This window comes from Linepithema humile, chromosome 4 (genome assembly GCF_040581485.1).
Source record: "Linepithema humile isolate Giens D197 chromosome 4, Lhum_UNIL_v1.0, whole genome shotgun sequence".
Taxonomy (NCBI): domain Eukaryota; kingdom Metazoa; phylum Arthropoda; class Insecta; order Hymenoptera; family Formicidae; genus Linepithema; species Linepithema humile.
Genome location: NC_090131.1, coordinates 30,674,730 through 30,693,177, shown reverse-complemented (window position 1 = coordinate 30,693,177; position 18,448 = coordinate 30,674,730). Strand labels below are relative to the sequence as shown.

The window sequence follows — 18,448 nt, the reverse complement described above, 5'->3', positions numbered from 1 at the left end:
AAAATTTTTTTATTAATTTTAAAGTGTAGGATATGCTTGCAAATTTTGTGATAACACTTAGCATTTACTCTGCATAGAGAAATAAAAATGCAATATTAATTAATTGTAAATTGTTATATGAGAAAGTATCTGAATGCAATAAAAAGACTTACAAATTGATTTGCATCGGTTAAGAGTTCTTCTCGATGATTCTTGCATATTACGTGGAAGATATCGCAAAACTTTTTCAACATCTATATTGTTATCTTTGTTAAGAATACCACTTTTCATCATAAAACATCTTAAATAACATTTTAATTTCATATCATTTTGTTCAATGTTACCAGCCTTTAGTTGTCTTAAGGATTCTGAATTAAAAAATTCAATTAAGAGAGCTAAATGCATTCTTTTTACTGTGCGAATTATACAAAATATTCTTACCCCAAGTAACATTTGTTTGTCGACGACAATCTCGTTTAATATCCGCTCGTACTCGAACATGCAAAATAAAGTAAATTTTATAAATATGTCAAGGTATAAAATTGGTACGGAAATGATTTCTATTATTGCACTAAATTTAAGTTATATGCATGAAAATGTATAAATTTTTATTTCAAAACGCAGTTTATTTAATTTTTGCAAATATAGAGAGCATATTTATTTTACAATATTCGAAATTTTAATGTGTGACAGATAATATAGATAAAAATACTTACGAACAGAAACGATGCACCGGATAAAACAAGTAATATATTTGTAATATTCATGCTTGTATCAAGGCGACTTCGTTACTGATTTCTAATTCAAAGTGGTGGTTTTCAGGTAATACTAAGATCAATGAAAGCATAATTGTAATTTATTGATGTTCAATCTTTGATAACAATGCATGATTCGTATACAATCGCATTATAGAAGTCAAGTATATGATTGAATGATTACATAAATGCCATATATATCAATCAACTATAGTGTAATACATAAATGGCTTATCAATGCTTTTATTGAACAAGATTATAGAATGTTTTGAAGACTTCAGCATTTCAAGCGATCATTTAGATTGTTCTTTCTTTTATACGGCAAAAATGTCAAAAGAAGAGGCGGAGAAAAAAATGGATAAGAAGGAAAAGACAAGAGAATAAAATAGTTGAAAAAAATATATAAAAACTAACTTTACATAACACATTATCTTTTATTAATTAATTCTTTGAACTTGTTAGAAATTAAAATTAGAATTTGGCACACATACTAATGTACATATATTTTTATTCACGACCAGACTATATTCTCAATCCAGTCAAGATAAGAACTAACTCTGGTGTATATCGCGGGCATAGATTTAAAAGCGCAAAATTTTCCAAAACTTGTCACACCCACGATGCTATACATGCAATATGGTTCTGTGAGAATCCTTTGCAATGGACCACCGCTGTCACCCTACACATAACACGAAATTATTTATCACATCTCCAAATCTTTTACTCTTTTTAGTAAATAAAATATATGATGAAATCGACGATTATACTTGAAAGATTAAAATGTCCAAAAATCTAAATAAAAAAATTAATATATAATAAAAGCGTCATTATAAAATATATAAAAATTAAAATTTTTTAATAAAAACCTAGATTTGAAATATAAAATATATAGTTACCTGGCAAGTATCTTTACCACCTTCCATTATGCCAGCACAAAGTAAATTTGGTATCAAGCCTTGAGGCATTATTCCCTTAATACCGATATCATCAGCATAACTCTTTTTACAATCATCTTCAGAAATATAATTTAACTGGACTTTCATTAATTCGTTGCTGCCAATGGTAGATTCTGTACAATATGTCATATAGTATCTCCCGATATGTAAAAGAGCAATATAATACGAATAATAAAAAAAATAATTAATAATATCAATTAATATACAATAATTTATTTTATAAGATATTAAAATGCATCAGATATTTAGAAGATATTAACCATAAGAAGTTTTTCCAAATCCAGAAGCAATGGCACTTTTGCCAGGAATTTGTGAATTTACTTCGAGACATGCGGGTCGTACTCGAGAATTCAATTCCAACGATCGATCAAGTCTCAATAAAGCTATATCATGGTACCTAATGGAAGATTTGTAGTCTGGATGTTTAATTCTTTCCACAATGTCCCTCTCTTGCATAACATCATCCGGCGTTGATAAATCGATCAAGCCAACTCGCACTTTGGCAGCGGGGCCTCTAATATACGCAAATAATATCAAATAATAAAATAATTTTTTATTTATTTTAATATTTATTCATAATGTTATATACACTATTCCACAAAAAATAGGGAACATTTTTCAGATGCTCAAAATCGAGCAATTTTCAAACCTAAAACTCGGCGAAAAAACATCACAGATAAAATATTAAAAAAGGATTTTAAAGTTTGAAGTTTGTACTTTCACGTGCTTTTAGTCATTTTAAAAAATTTGTCATTTTTTACAATTTTGAGCTCGAGAAAAGAACACATTGTTTTGTTGTCAATAAAAAATACGACTGGAAACTTAGGCTTTCGCGCGCCCTATCCGCTGCTGTAAATCTTAAATCTTGCCGCGTTTTTGGCCCATCCAACTGGAAACTTAGGTTTCACGATGCCGTAGTAATGGCGCACATTCAGCCAGCAGACCGCACTATTCTATCGCGTTGAGATATTTAGATGTTTAAAATTAGCAAGTTTCAAACTGCTATATTCGGCCAAAAATCATTGTAGACGAAAAATTAAAAAAGCATTTTAAAACTTAAAACTTGTACTTTTACGTGCTGTAAGTCATTTTAGAAAATTTTTTATTTGTACAATTCTGAGCTCTAAAAAAGAAGAATACATGAAAGTACAAACTTCAAACTTTAAGATACTTTTACAATTTTTTGTTTGCGATAATTTTTCACTGAGTTTCAGTGGTTTAAAAATTTCTCGACATTAAACGTCTGAAAAATATTCTCCATTTTTTATAAATAATGTATAATACAGTAAAATAATATCATTATGATAACACACAATGGTAAAGACAAAATTATTACTTGTCTGGCGATTCCATACAATGTGCTGCTGTCAAAATAAAATTCTCGGAGATAATACTTCCTCCGCATTGCCAGGATATATCACCTTCCTTACCGTAACCGATTACCGTCTATGGAATAAATGCTACTCTGTTGATTATTTATTAAAATAATATAAGAAAATCTAGGTATATTACTCAGGTAACAGCAAATTTTCCAAATAACATACGTTAGGCATTAAGGTATAGAAAGAACATTCGCTTTTATACGTTACAGTAAAAGAAAATAAAATTATTAAATAAAATATTATTATTATGAAAAAATTTATAAAATTTAATATAATTTTCTTTTTCAGATTAATATAATGCGCATAATTGTTCTTACCATGTGTGGAAATTCCACGGGCTTTACTGGAACTCCGCCGACTATTAAAGGCGTTTCAACAATCGTGCAACGAGAAACTTTATTCGAGCCGGCATTAATACGCAAAATTGGTGAATCCTCGCTTTCATAAACTAAAGCAGCGTATTCCTTACATTCTGCGAAATTATGAAAATTTGTAGATTATAACGAAAAGAGTAAATATTGGCCTTTGATAGAATTTATAGTAAATAATTACAATATAAAACATTAAAAGTACAAATCAGAAATGCCATAATCAGCTTCTACTCAATTTCTACTTGTGACAAATTGATAAAAAATTTAGCAAATAATTTATTATCAAAAGAAACAATGAAATCTACACTGTACATTAAAGCAATTTGTGTGCATACTCGAAATAAGCAATTACTTCAAATCTTATCACAAATAGCGAATAAAACAATATAAATTAAAACTAACTTTCTTCACTTTTTCGCGGTGTGGAATTCTTAAATAAAACGATAACAAATAATGCGGTTGCGAATTTTCTATACATATTGCAGTTCTGATTACACTCGCCGTATTAGTACTTTTTTCGAATAAAAACTGTCGACGCAAATTCTCGTCTTAAATACGATGGATGACGAAGTGTACATAGATTGTATGTAATAAAGTCGTTTATTAGCAATTAGTAATTCGTGAGTAAAAACGTCATTAACATGATATTATCGGAATTGTAGAGCCAATGCCGTATCCGCTACATCTTCTTCTATATTTTAAAAAAATATATACTTCTTAAAATGTTTAAGTTTGTTTCTAATAAGTAGGAACTGCATTTTAATAATAGATAAATATGTTATAGGAAAATAGCATTATGTTTTTCTACCTTTACCAATGCATGAGTGTTTACACTATGAACACTGTGTTCAAAACGTATTGATTAAATAACACATCCTATAAAACAGAAATCTTTTCGTATCTCTTCGCTATCTTAAAATACTAATTTGTATTTGTAAAAAAAACTTTTATTTTCTTCTCTTATGATTTTTCTAAGCTAGTTTTACATATTAATTTTTCCTTCCTTATACAAATAATCTTAGAACAAACGTTACATCCCTGAATACGTGCACGTGGCTTGCTCGTAATAATACTGTAAACAGATCTTATTAAATTTAACGGCAAGAGATATAACTTAAGTTAAATTTAACTTCCCGTAGCAATATCGACTGTGATAAATTGAATTGGATTCGTCTTACGCTGTATTAAACTGTTGACTACATATTAACGTGAATATTGATCTATCAAGAAATATGTAGAACCGCTATAGAATTATCTTGAACTGCTACAAACTATTTTAATATGTATACATAGTGCTATTTAGAAATAAAAAATTTCCACGTGATAATATAATGTCTAAATTAATAATACATTTTACATAAAAATGTGAAAGGTGATTATAATGAACATCATACAAAACACTATTTAATTATCATAAACATAACTATACGTTATTTTTAAAATATATTTTTTTTAATTTTATCCAAATTCTGATGTAATACGCATTTTTTGTGATTGAATTTAGATTAAGCATCCAAAAAATACGAAAAATAATACTTGTTTTTTATTAATAGTACAAAATAAGAAAACTATAGATGTGTATTCACTTACTGTTTTTTTCCATTTTCAATATTACAGTGTTTTAATACTTATTGCAAAAAATTAAAAATATTCCATTCCATTTGCAAAATGAGATAAAGTAATTAAACTTATTAAGAACTTAATCAATCCAAACATTACTGAAATCTAATAATTTGATATATTCGCCAAAATAATATACGCAATCGGCCTTGCTCCGTCTGACACGTCATGAACTTGACACAAGACACGACCGCCTCTTGATACACAGTCGGCCTTGCTGTGTGTGACGTTTGAACTTTGCACAATGTGTCTTAATAATATCCACTACACGTATATATTTATCTGCACAATAACAGAAACAAGACACACTTTTCCTCGTCGGAAATTGATTTTATCGGAATTAGACGTGGATTTTTGTTACAAATCATTTGCGCGATAACTAATTACGTGAATAATTCATCTTGGAAACGTGACCTTCCTTGAAAACGCACGCAAAGATGGAAACGCGCATCATCTTATACGCTAGCTTATCGTAACTTATCGCGAAATGCATGATGAGAATGTCTCACGATCATCCGCCATCTCCACCATGCCACCAGTCGGACTGGTGGGGATTAGGAAAATTGGTAAGAAATGACCAAGAGTGGATGGACGAGTTAGACGAGGTGTATCTTCCGTCGAAGTGACTTGTTGAGATTAAACAGGAAGCTTGTGTGATTAAAGTTGATCCTCAAGAATGTTCTTCAATATATCGACCGTTTCATCGTTATTGTTGATATTAATTCTATCTTCGACATACGGCCAAGAGATTGGAGGTGAGTATTGATGCTATAAATACAAGAATTCTCATTTGCACGAATATAATAATCAAGCACATTCTTTATTCTGAATGGAAGATGCATGCCACGCATATTAAAGAAATTTGATTGTTGGTTTATAATTATAATCATAAATATTTTATTGTTAACGTGTAATTATTATTATATAGATATAATTATTTATTTATATGATTTAATTCTTATAACTCTCTTTTAATATTTATTTTGCTCCAAATATAAACTAAAAAATTATTTAATAATAGATAACGTTTCAAGCTACGATTATTTTTACAGTTATTCCCTGTGATGCATTCTATAAATTAATATTTGATATAATAATTTGAAAATAAACGCGATACTTGTAAGAATATCTCTATCATTAAAAAAGAAAAGTTTGCATTTTAAATGGTATATACAATGCATATTCATGACTTTATGAATATGATCGAAAGGTTAATCCATCTAGCATTTCTAAGAATAAATTTATATATTCTTTTATTTATATTTTTTGAGAAGTTGAAGAAACGGGCATGTTGATCAAGAAATAAAAACTCAAATTTTTTTAATAAAAATTTAAATATTTGAAATAAATACAAAATACTTTGCAATAATTTGGATCAATTATTCCAAATAATAAATTAAGTACTGCGTAAAAAGCAACTGTAAACATTATGCGTGTTATTTATACATTTAGATAAATATAGTTTTATCCAATTTGTATGACCAATAACTAATTTTTTGATGCCGCAAACGTTAAAAACAATTGTTAATAATTTTATAGCTATTGGCAATTTTGTGATATAATTTTAAATATCTAAGAATAAAATATCATACATTGTTAAGTATCTATTTCTATAAAATTATTTTATGCTATTTAAAGAGAAATGGAATAATTGAGAAAGAGAATGGGTGTGTATGTGTGTGTGTGTGTGTGTAACTGTTAAGTACAAATTTAGAAAAATTTTCTGATTAAAAAATAATTCAAAAACGGCTAATAATACAAATCAATTGTGATTAGTGCATATATTAATATAAAATCAATATAAAATAATATTTCCATAAAAATTTATTTATTATAATAATATAATACTTTTTCCAAACATTTTAATTTTAATTTAAATCTTCTTCTTCAAAGGCCAACACTAACGTTTACAATAATGAAAAATATTCAACATAATTACTAAGTTTTAATTATTTATTACATTACTAACTTAATCTTCTTCTGTGATTTTCAGAGAGATGTACCATCGATAAATCACGCAATTCAGGTGTATGCAAGCGTTTGCAAGATTGCCAGGTAGTTTTTCAGGAATTGTTGGCCGGTAAATCGCCTAGTAGCACATGTGGTTTTATACAGTACGAGCCAATAGTCTGTTGTCCAACGAAAAATCGCGTTACTACTCCACCTCCGACACCGTCACCATCATCACAGCCGGAGACTATCCAACCAAATCCGATAAGACCTTTGACAGTGGATGAAAATAGAGGAGCGGTAGCACGAGCACGTAAACAAAAGTTTCTTTCTCATTAATATTTTGATAAAAATTGTAAAATGTTGAAATATGTAACTTGAATAAATAAATTAAATTTTTATTTATTTATTAGTATAATATTATCTATTTCCAGCCATGACAATATATCTTACTATATAAAAATATGAAATGATGAACATGCGTATGTATGTCTGCTTATACAAAGTAATCATCTTTGCTTAGAATGCGTGGAGAACGCGAAGGCTGTCTACGCTCTACAAATACCACCTACACCCACAATATATAGGAAGCCTGTCAATGTATCACTGTGCGCTCTGAAAACACGTAAGCTGATCGTCGGTGGCAAAAAAGCTGAACCCAAAGAATTTCCACATATGGCAGCTATCGGCTTCGACGGTAGCGATGGGAGGATCTTGTGGAACTGCGGTGGTACCTTGATTTCCGCTAAAGTCGTCCTAACAGCGGCCCACTGTACTTGGTCAACGAACTGGTAAGTTTAACAGTTTTACCTTTAACATTTCTCTATCCAATCTTTAGAAAATTGACAAAAATAATAAAGAGTAAATATTTTCCTAAAGCTTCGATCGCCGATCATAAAAATTAACTCATTTTATTTCATTATACTCAGAATATAAAAAAAAATCATTTCTTTTACTTCAGAATATATTGCTAAAAAATGCAAATTTAATAACCAGATATTTCTTATTTTATACTAAAACTTTAAAGGGGAGCAGCAACATGGGTGCGAGTTGGCGATCTGAATCTTAAGCAGAATAATGACGACGCGAGGCCACAAACTATCAGAATTCAAGAAAAAATAAGACATCCTGAGTATAAACGTCCATCACAGTATCATGACATAGCTATATTGCGGTTGGAGAACGAAGTCGTCTACAACGCTTGGGTTAGACCAGCATGCCTTCCAGTTGACTGGCCTGACGTAGGCTCGGATAACATGGCAGTTGCTACTGGATGGGGTCTAGTCGATTGGGGTAAGATCAGAAATACTCATTTAAACGTATGATATTGCAATTATACAAATCTTGTAACTATAAATATATGCATAACTCCCTTTGAAAAAAATCCAACTTGTGATAAACATCAATTTTTCGAGAAAAATACGTTTAAAATTGTGTAACATTGTTTAATAGCACAGTAATACAATACTTCGTGTAATAGGTTTTGGTTCAATTTAGTTTTATATTTATTTGTTTTTAAATACATATTAAAAAACTATTGCCTCGATATTTTAAAATAAAGATTTTCATCTCCAATGATCTCAGGAAATGCTGAGATGTGTTATTAACGGATGATACAATTGGTCTGAGACTCTGTACAAGAGCGTTATAATTATATATACAAATATGTAGAAATTAGTACATATTGTGCTGCTTTTTTTTCAGCTGAAGAAGAAGGGTCGGACAATCTGTTGAAAGTAACCCTCAATTTGGTCCCGCACACATCTTGCAATGCAAGCTTTTTCGATAGCGGTATTAGCATAGAGCTTGCACGAGGTGTTGTCAACGAGTGGCAAATATGTGCAGGAGAAGTGGGGAAAGATACATGTCAGGTAATATATTTAATATTGCTTTACACCAAACACACACTTTCATCCTTCCTAATCCTTTACGACGAACTAGTTAGTGTTAGTAGTGCATATATGTATCATTTAAAAAAATTGTAAAAAGATAGAAAATTAATTAAAACTTTTAGTTAGTTTTTACAAAAGAAGAAATATTATATAATTTTCATGATAAATAAGTTAACAATAAGCTTAAGTAGATTGACAAAATAAATTTTTGCTGTTATCAAGGGTGATAGCGGAGGACCTCTCGCTGTTTTTAACACGGATCACGATTGCACGTATAATGTGGTCGGAATCACCAGCGTTGGACGGGGTTGTGGAAGCATCATACCCGGCGTGTACACTCGAGTTTATCATTATATCCCCTGGATAGAAAGAAACGCATGGCCAGAATACTTTTAATGTGCTATTACTTTTACTTTAAATATATTTCTCTTTAAAATATTAAATAAATTGTTCTTTTAAACAATGTAATATCTCGTTTTTGTGACTTTTCATTTTTAGGTCTTACTTTAACAATATAAGCATTTAATGTAATAAAAAAGTTTATCAGTATATTGCCAAATGTATAGAGATCGTAATCTTACGTACAATGACAAATTTGCTCTCTCGATGTAATATACAATATATAACATATATTATATTAAGCCGTGTAATTATAACAATTTGTAATATTACATACAGTTGTTAATTACATAATTTACTGTAATTTATATAATTGTAGAGTTGTTGTAATTGTGTGGGTGAAAGATTCTGTTCTATAGGAAGAAGTGCGAATATGTAAATTCTTCGAGGTGGATGCGCGCGAGAGAGAATTTCTAAGGATACTCGGCATTGATCCCTGGATGCGCAAGCGCGGACCAACAAATTTTCACCTACTTCCATCGTTCCCGATCGTCGGTGAGTCCGTTCGTCGTACTCGGCGAACAAAGTAACACGGTCGTCTATTTTCGTTTACCTGAGGAAGCAGTCGCTCCCCGCAACACAGCTGGTTCCCAAGTTGAGGTAAGGAAATCGCTCGCGAAGCAACCAGCTATACATTTCATCACACGGAGGATGTGCATTTGACACAGAAAAATTTATCGATGTGCGGCGATAGCTTGCAAAGGGCAAGCCCTTGAAATCAATCAGATTATTTTTGATAGCAAAAAAACATGATGCTGCTGCTTTTATATTCTTAATTAAAATTGTGGCAATGTTGGAGACATGAGGTATGAATTGTTACATAATTACGGTGTAAGTGTATAACAGAACTTACAAATTGTATGAGTATATTGTAATTTACAGTAATAGATTTTAAATAAAATTAGATTTTATCACAAACACTACTACTTAAAAATCATTTTAATATAGATTATATTTTTCTTTTTGACACCTTAAAAAAATAGTATATTAAAAATTATACTTTTCACATAAATTTTATTTAAAAATCATAAGATAATCATATGTTAAAATGTTAATAGGTAAAATATTAACGAGTAACCTAATATTTCTATTTAATTAGAAAATACTTAATTGACAGTGTTTAAAGCTATATAAATTTTTTTCAATTTGTCCATTTATCTTAATTCTTTTTATATATAATATCAAAACAATATATAAGTTTGATAATGATCTAATATTTAATTTTCAATAGACAAACGGATATACAAGAACACCAAATGTCGGCTCTTCTAGATGTATGTGGAAATGATACTGGCTCACCATCGATATCAAAGGCTGATGATAATCTGTCTAACAGTGATGGGCCCTTGATTAAGGGTCTTATGAGCCAAAATAGTTGCAGCAACGTGCGCGCACGGTAAAAATAATCATGCACTAAAAAATGCATATTAAATAAGACAATTGTCTCAGTGGCCGGACATGTTATAACAATTTTAGAAACAAGTTTTTGAATTTTTCTTTTAAAAAATATTTTCTTTGCGTGTATTCTATATAAATAAATGTTAATCTTTATTACATACAAAAGATGAGAAAAATATTATTTTGATAGAAAAAAATTGTATTTTTAATAATGATTGAACTCTTAAATGTTTGACCGTTCGGATATCTACTTTGATTAATATTATAATTTAGAAAGAAAATAAATGAGAATTTGAAATCGGAATATATTAATTAAGTGATTAGCAAATTAAGATCATTTCGGCATACATAATTAACTTTCAATTTGGGCAATTCAACAGGACAATCGGTTCTTCCTACAGTATGTCAACAAACGAAAAATCCATGAAAAAGCGTTACTGCCTTTGGACCTTAACTTTGGTTCTGGCAGTAATCGGCCTCTGTAATCTTTTCCTGAATATCACTGTCATTGCTGTTTTACGCATCAGCCAAGGAATGGAGGCCATAGAAGTAATACCTGACGAAAATCTCGTAAAGTTTTATGGAAAAACCGATTTAGACAAGGTACATATTTTTTCTGCAATGTTTGAAATATTTATATTAATTATAGAAGTTTAGTTATTAGCTAAAAATGTTTTATCAAAATGTTTTAACATGTGACTCATACACCCTTAAAGATAGATAACAGACGAAAAGAAATAATGAAGATTTAATTTTAAAAATCTCACACAAGCATCAATATTCTGAATGTTATATCTTGATTGGATTTTTTAAATATTTTCTAAAGATATCGCTGCAATCGGGAATCTGTCAGAGTTACGGCGATGAACCGATGGAGATATCTGGTGACAGCGCTGGGATACGCGTCGATGTGAATAGTCGCAATCGCGCTCACGAGGTGCAACCTCACTCGAAACTTGGCGTTCTACCGAACGGAACCACTGTATCAGAAGTAGAATCATTTGAGATGAAGGATCCGCGTACAGGCGCTATTTATTTCACCACCGATTTCCCGAATTTTGGTCTGCCGAGCGGTGTCAAAATAATCGACGTGAAGATCACAGAGACCCACCGAATCACGTCGCCGGTCAACGAGAGTTTAGAAATTACATCTGGGAGTCAAATCTCGTTGCACGGCGCAGAGGGTGTGTGGGTCGAAAGCAAGGACGTCGTATGGAGTGCCGATATGGATGTCTTCCTGAAGAGTGTGAATGGTAGCATCGTGCTGGACGCAAAGGATGGCGTTTCCATCGACGTGGAGAATATCCCGGTAGCGCCGATGTTTTTGCCGAGTCCTGTCACAAGTCACGAGCAGTACAAGGTCTGTGTGTGCATGCCGCAGGGCAAACTTTTCAAGGTGCCGGTTCGACCGGGCACCAGTTCTCGCACAGTCAATTGCGCACGAATCGCCAGAACCACGGAGAATGATCCTTGTTTACACTAAGCTCTGAACGAAGATTGTCTACCGTGTATTTTGTCACAAATTCGTTAAGTGACGTGCATATCACTGCCAAGTGAACAAACCATAGATGCATAATGGAAGCACATTCGGGACCTACATATGCATCTGTAGACAATTGCCCGAGATATTTACATAATATTATTTATACACACATGGTCATTAAAATATTTTTTAACAAAAGAAAAATTTTTCTAATCCTAAAATCTTTAAAGATCAAATCTTCATGGCATCTACAATTCTATATAAAGTTGCATAGAGACAAAATATTACACATATAGAAAAGAGTTTGGAGGAAAATCAGTTGTACAACTGAATCTTTATATATTACGCACTGTCATTTATTTTATATACGTCACATTTTGTATTTCATGGACACATTCGGTTTCGCTAATGCATTGTCCATAATATCGATCATGTAAAAGTGTAATTTTAAATGTTAACTGAGATTTTTGTTACCGTCAAAATGTATGTGCAAATATTAAATACAATACATTTTATAAGAAACATTGATAAGAAAGTAAATATTCCATGTCATAAGAGAAAGAAACTTTTTATGCTCTAATTTTAACTTAAAGAAAATTTAAACACTTTCTGTTATCATCTCTTCATTGCTTTCGTCCATATCTTCCTGCTGCTCCTGCTCTGTAGGAGGTTCGTACGCTTTGTCTAACGGACTCGCCACAACACCACCTGCCCATACGCTCATTTCCACCGCGAGTTTATTCGTGCCTTCCAACAATGGTCTATAGCCACCGTGAGCTAATACGCGCAGCAATGTCTGAGCGGTAAGACATACGAGATCTTGTTGTTCAAGGGTCATTGCGGTATGCACGCGTATATTACCACCTTCGCACGGATCAGAGATACCTAAGAAAAGTTATTGCAGTCTACACAATTGTCGCAAAACTAAGAATACTTTTCGACAAGAAACAAAATCGACACAGTGTGATGCACACAGTTTTGATATAGGTGCTTTTTTGCAAGAATACAAGCCGACTCTCAAGACAATACAATTAAAAAGCAGAGTCGAAATATTTATGTCGGAATTATGAATTTCAATTTTTATAATTTTAAAATCGTTTATGCTGACAGCATAACATTAATTAATTATCATATTTTAAATATTCGGGTACTCAGATACCGGCATTTATAAATAGAAACAAAAATTATGTAAGTTGAAATAAAATAAAAATATAAATACCTGCAGATCCTGGGAGAAAGAGTCCAGAGGCAAGTAACTGCAATACTCTCTTGTACGCCTGGTTTATTGGTAATGCTTGCCTGCTAGGATTGTTCATTATGGCATTGTGTGCCAATAAATCCAGCATCCACGGAGACAACGGTTCCAAGCCTTCGAATCTGCTTCTAAGATCACGGAGTAATCGTATTAAAACTTTAATACTAGAGTGATGAGCGTTTTCTTCAAACCAGCGAGAATGTCTGATAGCAGCGAGATGTCCTATAAATAGAAAAAAATACTTGTAGTATTTAATTAACAATATAGCAATAATTATCAAGATCAGGTAACTATAAAAAATTCACAATTACCTTGACAAATTTTGACATCTAAATGTTGATCAGATTCCAGCTTACGTAGATTTTGATGCAATGTCGTTATTAATACGCGTACAGTTGCTTCATTAATTGCGATATCAAAACCTCGTTCAGTTTGTATAAGCCTGAACATTTCTTTCGGATTCACAGTTTTCAAGTCGTTATTAACTTTGCTTCCAAGAGCCTCTACTGCTGTTTTCGTCGGCAGAGTTTTGAGAATAACAACAATGTCAGCAACATTGTGGCCTTTTATCATTGTGCCTTTCTTAAAACTGCCAACTTGTCTTACTTCTTCTAATTGCTGTAATACATGTAACAAAGTATAAAAAAGCATATTAAATACAAATGATTATTACTACACAATGTTATAATAAAACATGATATTTACACAAGCTTCAAAAGTTCCAGGTGCAACAATTAGGTTATCAAGAACACTTTGCAGTTTAGTAACAAGATTTAAGATGGAAGTTTGTTCCTTTGGCGTAGGGCACATGTCAGCATTTTTCTTCAGAAGAGCCGTCTGAAAGTCTGATTCATCAGGAGCAGATTTAACTCTTGGAAAAGCAGCTTCACATAATGTATAATCAAATGGATGACGTGGTAAAAATTGTTTCCGTGGAAAACCCATGCCACGACCCATACCTCCTCGGCCACCTCTAATCATTCCTCCACGTCCTCTTACCATATTATTTCTACAACAAGTGATAATATGTGATATGTCTGTATAATATAATATAAAAGCTTCAATAGACTTAATAACATAAATAATAATTTAGAATATTTATTTATAAAGTATGCATACGTTGATGTCAAACATTGTCATACGTTGTGATATAATAATATCTCAAAAATTTGTAAATAAAGTATAGAATGCAGAAATCAATATGACGCTACAACATAACCTTTCCTAACCAAAGCAAACTTTCATACATAATAATCCGAAAATTTACAATACAAATGACAAATCAGTATATTATAATAGTTCATGTAAGAAATATACTTACCCAAAAGATGCAAATTGGAAAGACGTGATGAGAATTTACGAACAGTAACTAAAAATAATATTAGCCACTCAATCACCGGTGCCACCGAAGGGGCAAAGAGGAATCACAAGTACATCGAGCAATTTCGGCTGGGCTCGACGTCGTTCGGCTTTACATGCTCGATGCGCGTATGGCGTATAATATGCACGTTTATTATATTTCAGATCATCAATGGAAAATGATTCTTTTACTACCTATACACGTGAGTTTAATATATAAGTTTTGAAATTATGTATTTAATAATTTTTAACATCGAGATCTTAGCAATCTAGTTACAGTATGGATGTAGTTAATGTAAATTTTTTATAAAGGTATATCCACACAAATTTGCATAAGCGCATATGTAGAAGAAAATTGACTTACCACTTGTTTAAAATAAATTTATATTTGACTCGTATAATTATGTGCAATATATTTATTATATTTAATATTATATTTAACATAGTTATACATATTTGTCAGAATATATCGAAGGCTTGTAAGATCGATTTGTTCGATGTTGCAATTATTACACGTGATATTATTTTATTATTATTATTACGTTTATTATGTATTTCATATAAAATTTACAGTACGTCTCATATGCATGAACTTATTGTGATGCTTTTAAGGAATTTTTTGTTCTTTGAACTCCAACATTCCATTTTTCATTTCGGACCCACTAGAAATCCCGGTTGATCGATTCGCCGTGGGGTCAGTTATGGGAATGGTGGAAAGAAGGGGGGGGGGGGGGGGGGGACCAGTCGATAGTGTTGGGGTCCAGTTGGGTCCTATAAGTGTGTTGAATGTCATGTGCTAAATTTTTCGTTTCAAATCTGAAACGCAATCACGTAAGTTTCACGTTAACTGTACAATTTGATCAATTCCAGGACACGAATAATAATAGTATAAACCTTGTCTTCAAAGCCTCGCATTGTTCTCATAAGAGTTCGAGCTCCACAGTTGCTACAAGAATTGGAATGCGGGATCAACATGGAGGTGGCGAATAAATTGATATTGCTTGGCGATGTCACACATGGTCATTAACTCTCCCGTCCAACATTTCGTTGTGAGTAAAATCAGCATTGAAATATAAATGAATGCAACAAAAAGAATATACGCTGTTAATTTATACTTTATACATATAAGAGTTTGCGCGAAATTTTAAAATTTATAGTAGCAAATTTTTTCAAAAGTTAATAACGCTACTTCATTCATGCAGTTTGCATGAATATTTATATTACCGAGAGAAACGAAATACTTTTGAAAATTTAATTAACGTCTAATGTGATAGTTTTATCTTTATTATTGTGAATGTTTAATTGTCCGGAACTTAATATCATAACTTTTTGAATAAATACATTATATTTTAGAACAAAAACTTTATAATTAAAAAAAGTTGCCTTCTAAAAGTTGAAAAGAAAATTTTTGATTTGCAATTTCTTCTAAATAATCCAAACAATTTAAATCTTATTTATATTTAAGTGTTAAACATAATTGTGTATAGAAATAAACTCTAAATTGCAGAACGGAGCATGGAATGGACGGATCATGTCCACTCCTCTTTCCCAGCTTCAGAGAGCAGAGCGCCGCTGAGAAGGGAAAGGGCTACACATCACAGAAAATCAGCGTATATCGGCCAATTGCGGATGCCATCGATTTGGGTTACCACACCCTCGACAATAATGCCTGCCGCACTACGTCATCATCATCCTCGTCGACTCCTGGTGCATCTAGCACACCAATTTGCCAACAACAGCAACAGCAGCAGCAACAGCAGCTACAGCAACCTAAACATCATCTGATTCATCACACAGCGATCAGTAATCTCTGCCAGCTCGACGACAGTTTACTCCTGAAAATCTTCAGTTGGCTGGGTACTCGTGATCGCTGCAATCTCGCGCAAACTTGTCGACGTCTATGGGAGATCGCGTGGCACCCAGTGCTTTGGCGGGAAGTTGAGGTACGTTATCCGCAAAATGCCAGTGCGGCTTTGAACGCACTGACGCGTCGCGGCTGCCACACATGCATCCGTCGTCTCATTCTGGAAGGTGCCACCGGATTGCCTAGCATCTTCGCACAACTGCCGTATCTTAATCTGACTTCTCTGGTACTGCGACATTCGCGTCGCGTCACTGACGCCAACGTTGCCACCGTGTTGGACAGCTGCACTCATCTCAAAGAGCTTGATTTGACAGGTTGTTCCAATGTCACTCGAGCCTGTGGTCGTACTACCACCTTGCAGCTACAGTCCCTTGATTTAAGTGACTGCCACAGCGTGGAAGATTCTGGCCTGATACTGAGTCTGTCACGCATGCCACATCTGGTATGTCTTTATCTGCGTAGGTGCGCTCACATTACCGATTCCAGCCTGGTTGCTATTGCGTCTTATTGCGCTAGTTTGCGTCAGCTGTCCGTATCAGACTGCACGAAAGTGACGGATTTTGGAGTACGCGAATTGGCGGCACATCTCGGTTCGTCGCTCCGCTATTTTTCCGTAGGCAAATGTGATCGCGTGTCAGATGCCGGTTTGCTGGTTGTCGCTCGTCACTGCTACAAGTTGCGTTATCTGAATGCTCGCGGTTGCGAGGCACTCAGCGACAGTGCAACCGTCGCCCTGGCGCGCGGTTGTCCACGTATGCGTGCTCTAGATATCGGCAAATGCGATATCGGCGATGCGACTCTCGAAGCACTCTCAACGGGATGCCCGAATCTGAAAAAATTGTCCTTGTGCGGATGCGAGAGAGTTACCGATACCGGTCTCGAAGCGTTAGCTTATTACGTACGAGGTTTGCGACAACTCAATATCGGCGAGTGCTCGAGAGTCACATGGGTCGGTTATCGCGCTGTTAAACGTTACTGCCGACGTTGCATTATAGAACATACTAATCCTGGATTCTCCAGCTGATCTAACCCGGCCTACCGCATCGTTTACGTTGAACATCTTAAGCAGTGATGTGAGGAAATATTTTCAAGAAAATATACAATAATCGATAATAAAAAATAAATATAAGATTAAACAAGGCTCCGATGATTTAAATAATAAATTAAATAATAATTTATATAAAAAAGTGAAGTTACCTTAAAAGGTAAAAAAAGAAGAGCCAACAGCTAGATATTGGTACCAAAATTATATATTTCAATAATATTTCAAAAAAATATTTTGAAAATACATGAATAACATTGAGAAAATATTTAATTATCTCACATCATTAGTCTCAAGTGCCAGAGTGTAATATAGGGAAATTTATAGAGAATTGTAAACCTAATTTTGTTTATTCAAGTTTAATGACGATAAATATTATGCCTTTTGATACAACGTTGATAAGAAAATGATGTACAATAAATTGTCAATTTAAGATCAATAACTTGTATCGTTTTCAATCTATTTATTATTAAGCATTTTATTTCGCTCATAAAGATATGATCTGTAAAAAGATATAATCTGTAAAAAGATTATTTGTTTCACGATTGGTTGTAAAAATATATACATATATCTTGTTTCAAAAGTCGTGCATGCTATTTATTGTTTTCGTAATTTAATACATTAATAAAATAAAGATAATAATTTGTATTCTATAATGTTTTGTAATTTATTGTAATAACATTATGACATTTTGCATTTTTATTTGTTAATAAAATATTTTAAATATACAAAATGTACAAAAA

At 32.6% G+C, this 18,448-nt stretch overlaps 5 protein-coding genes across 11 annotated transcripts; 3 read left to right on the top strand and 2 right to left on the bottom strand.

Moving 5' to 3' along the window:
* Positions 1-1,148: 1,148 nt before the first annotated feature.
* LOC105671120 (serine protease snake-like) lies at positions 1,149-5,556 on the bottom strand. 4 transcript variants are annotated; one of them, XM_012365037.2, is made up of 6 exons: positions 5,034-5,556; positions 3,390-3,544; positions 3,027-3,136; positions 1,951-2,204; positions 1,631-1,803; positions 1,149-1,413 (listed from the first exon to the last, which is right to left on the bottom strand). In XM_012365037.2, exons 1-6 carry the CDS (start codon positions 5,044-5,046, stop codon positions 1,246-1,248), a joined length of 873 nt encoding a protein of 290 aa, XP_012220460.1. In that variant the 5' UTR covers positions 5,047-5,556; the 3' UTR covers positions 1,149-1,245. The 4 variants fall into 4 exon arrangements, with proteins under 4 accessions (XP_012220460.1, XP_012220459.1, XP_067209260.1 ...); XM_012365036.2 differs by lacking the exon at positions 5,034-5,556 and adding an exon at positions 3,846-4,899; XM_067353159.1 differs by lacking the exon at positions 5,034-5,556 and adding an exon at positions 3,625-3,804.
* Positions 5,557-5,637: 81 nt separating this feature from the next.
* Positions 5,638-9,373, top strand: LOC105671115 (venom protease). The gene is made up of 6 exons (XM_012365029.2): positions 5,638-5,818; positions 7,057-7,326; positions 7,537-7,804; positions 8,041-8,306; positions 8,718-8,884; positions 9,128-9,373. The coding sequence occupies exons 1-6, from the start codon at positions 5,740-5,742 to the stop codon at positions 9,299-9,301; spliced, it is 1,224 nt and encodes a 407-aa protein (XP_012220452.1). The 5' UTR covers positions 5,638-5,739; the 3' UTR covers positions 9,302-9,373.
* A 151-nt stretch (positions 9,374-9,524) lies between these two features.
* Scgbeta (sarcoglycan beta) lies at positions 9,525-12,707 on the top strand. Of its 2 annotated transcripts, none has more exons than XM_012365034.2 (4): positions 9,525-9,904; positions 10,536-10,700; positions 11,083-11,305; positions 11,529-12,707. In XM_012365034.2, exons 2-4 carry the CDS (start codon positions 10,561-10,563, stop codon positions 12,183-12,185), a joined length of 1,020 nt encoding a protein of 339 aa, XP_012220457.1. In that variant the 5' UTR covers positions 9,525-9,904; positions 10,536-10,560; the 3' UTR covers positions 12,186-12,707. The 2 variants fall into 2 exon arrangements, with proteins under 2 accessions (XP_012220457.1, XP_012220456.1); XM_012365033.2 differs by having other exon boundaries at positions 9,525-10,110.
* Positions 12,518-14,942, bottom strand: LOC105671116 (interleukin enhancer-binding factor 2). The gene is made up of 5 exons (XM_012365030.2): positions 14,762-14,942; positions 14,146-14,449; positions 13,752-14,058; positions 13,405-13,662; positions 12,518-13,070 (listed from the first exon to the last, which is right to left on the bottom strand). The coding sequence occupies exons 2-5, from the start codon at positions 14,440-14,442 to the stop codon at positions 12,784-12,786; spliced, it is 1,149 nt and encodes a 382-aa protein (XP_012220453.1). The 5' UTR covers positions 14,443-14,449; positions 14,762-14,942; the 3' UTR covers positions 12,518-12,783.
* Positions 14,898-18,147, top strand: LOC105671114 (F-box and leucine-rich repeat protein 7). Of its 3 annotated transcripts, none has more exons than XM_012365027.2 (3): positions 14,898-15,002; positions 15,670-15,848; positions 16,307-18,147. In XM_012365027.2, exon 3 carries the CDS (start codon positions 16,320-16,322, stop codon positions 17,685-17,687), a length of 1,368 nt encoding a protein of 455 aa, XP_012220450.1. In that variant the 5' UTR covers positions 14,898-15,002; positions 15,670-15,848; positions 16,307-16,319; the 3' UTR covers positions 17,688-18,147. The 3 variants fall into 3 exon arrangements, with proteins under 3 accessions (XP_012220450.1, XP_012220451.1, XP_012220449.1); XM_012365028.2 differs by lacking the exon at positions 14,898-15,002 and adding an exon at positions 15,347-15,630 and having other exon boundaries at positions 15,743-15,848; XM_012365026.2 differs by lacking the exon at positions 14,898-15,002 and adding an exon at positions 15,347-15,630 and having other exon boundaries at positions 15,707-15,848.
* The last annotated feature ends 301 nt before the right edge of the window (positions 18,148-18,448 follow it).